At 46.4% G+C, this 2,336-nt stretch overlaps 1 protein-coding gene across 4 annotated transcripts in view; it reads right to left on the bottom strand.

Moving 5' to 3' along the window:
- LOC119308021 (protein FLX-like 3) overlaps positions 1-1,672 on the bottom strand; it is a 16,393-nt gene extending 14,721 nt beyond the window's left edge. For 3 of the 4 annotated variants that reach the window (XR_005149730.1, XM_037584136.1, XM_037584135.1), the window contains exons 1-3: positions 1,418-1,672; positions 583-1,277; positions 328-473 (exon numbers count right to left, since the gene is read on the bottom strand). Coding sequence is in view for 3 of the 4 variants with exons in the window: in XM_037584136.1 (XP_037440033.1) it covers positions 328-473; positions 583-1,253 (817 nt within the window). In the remaining variant the exon portion in view is untranslated. The remainder of the gene's footprint in view (positions 1-327; positions 474-582; positions 1,278-1,417) is intronic. The other variant, XM_037584137.1, reaches the window with a different exon arrangement.
- Positions 1,673-2,336: the final 664 nt, after the last annotated feature.

Genomic DNA, 2,336 nt, shown 5'->3' with positions numbered 1-2,336 from the left:
AAGGCAACCAACTATTTGCAATGTGTCAATCCAGAAGTTCACACTGGCACGCATAAAATGTTCAGTAGTAGCATTAATGTGTTTCCAATATTAATTGACAACTAGCATCTCCAAACAAATTAAGTAATTGGCTGATGTCCTGTTTCTTAGAAACCCATGCAAAGTGCTGGCTAGCAGATTCCTAACTCAGGATTGCTGATAATACACAACCCTACCATATGCGCATGTACAACTTCAAACCCAGAAAAAATATGACAGTGAAAAAGGAAAATATGTCGAATGGATAACTGAAATTTACAAACACTGTAGAAGATCCCAATAACATACCTGTGCCCCATGGTCTGCCATCAAAATTAGCTAATTCGGCCCGCATTTGTTGAATTTCTTGTGCCATCGAAATCATACTCTTTTCCATTGCTTTCCTTTGTTCCACCAACTCGAAATTCCCCTTCTGCTCCAATTCACATGCATTCCTGCAAACAATACAATTATAGAAACCAATGATACTCGAAGTTTCCAGTCCCCAAACAATTTACTGGGATAACTAAGAGTCAGGTCCAGCAAAAGAGATGGTGTGTGTACCTTGCATGAGTAAGTTCCAGTTGAAGGCCCTCAATCTCTGCTTTCAGCATAGGTAGCTGTTGTTTATCAGATCTCTCCCTACTCAGCTCCTGCATGAGTGATGCAGCCTTTGCAGAGAGTTCTTTCCTAACAGCAAGGAGCTTCTCGATTTCACCACGAAGATGCACAACCTCATCTCTCAAAGGCTCATTTGATCTAAGTTCAGCTTCAAGCTTCCTTCTCTTGTCAACGAGCTCGCTGATATAAGCTTCCTTCTTGGCATTAATCTCTGCGATGATCATGTTAAGGTGACGGACCTCCTCCTTTCCGGCTTGCAACTCCCTGTGCAACTCCATCCGTTCCTCAGCTAGAGCATGACGATCAGCCATAAGCCTGCGGAAATCAACCTCGTGCAACTGAATTTCTTCCTCTAGGACATCCGGGTGAGAGCGAGGAGCCACCCTCATGAGCGGCCTTTCGTGAATCTCAGGGTAGGCTCTACGATCCTCAATCACACGAACTGCAGGATAGGTTCTGCGATCTTCGACTACACGGATCTCATGATGGCCCCTACGATCATCAACCACTCGGATGCCAGGATGATGACCCCTGCGATCCTCAGCCACACGGGCGTCAACATAGCCCCTTCCATCTTCGACAAAACGACGCGGCAGGCGATCTCTTCCTGACATGATGATTCTAGGTAACCTGGTGGCCTGAAAGCAGCATAAGAAATGAACATCGAACCAATGTAAATCCACCTCTGTTACCAAACCAAAAGCGGATCTAGATGGAAATTTGTGGAGAATAGTTAACTTGGGATTAAGTAATCGCTGGATGATCCAAAAGCTCCTACCTTCAGAAACCAATGTCCAAGGTTTCGGACGGGGTGAATATGGCAGGGACGTGACGAGGTGGAATGGGAACGGCGATGGTGGCGGCGACGCGCGTGAGAGGTGGGTTAGGGTTTGGGCCGTGAGGCGTCGGCGGCGACGCGCGTGAGAGGTGGGTTAGGGTTAGGGCCGTGAGGCGTCGGCGACTACGCTCGGCAGCAGCGTAGCGCGGTAGACTAGAGAAGATTTTTAATGAGCCGGGATTGGGGCTCTGGTAGGTCAGAGCAAGAGATTGGTTAGGTCATGGGACCTTATTTTCGAAACTTTGTTTGTTTGTTTTTTATAAAATGCAAAACCTTAGGTCACGAGACTCGGAAGGAAGAGGGCAGTGCCCAGTATGTAAGATTGGAGTGAAAGACATTAAAGCATCTAGTGTTCAAGTGTAGCCGAGCAAAGCACGTATGGGAAGCACTAGGCATTCATGAATTAGTTGAGAGATCTTGTCTTGTTCATCGTCCAGAACGGTCTGTCTTAGAGGAATTGTTGTACTCGAGCCATGATTAGTCATTGGTTTTGGGACAGGCTCCATTGCTAGAGCTTGTTGCGGTGGCCTGTTGGTATCTATGGTGGGAGAGGAGGCAAATTAGCCGTGATATTCAGGTGCAGTCCCCAGTAAGATCTGCGATGGCAATCAAAGTGTTATCCTCAAATTTCATGTCTGTTGAAGTCCCTCATACAAGGTTGAGAAAGGATAGATGAGCTCCACCAACAGATGATTGCGTTAAGATAAATGTTGATGCTTCTTTCGACCCAGATATGTTAAGGGGAACTATAGGTGCAGTAATTCGTGATAGAAAAGGGAAGTTCATCGCCGCGTGTAATGCACGTTTGGATATGGTTCAACATGTTCTTTCGGCTGAGGCTCTCGCTCTCAAGCATGGT

This window comes from Triticum dicoccoides, chromosome 5B (assembly GCF_002162155.2).
Source record: "Triticum dicoccoides isolate Atlit2015 ecotype Zavitan chromosome 5B, WEW_v2.0, whole genome shotgun sequence".
NCBI classification, from domain to species: Eukaryota; Viridiplantae; Streptophyta; class Magnoliopsida; order Poales; family Poaceae; genus Triticum; species Triticum dicoccoides.
The sequence above is the reverse complement of the archived record's forward strand: the minus strand, read 5'-3'. Positions and strand labels throughout refer to the sequence as shown.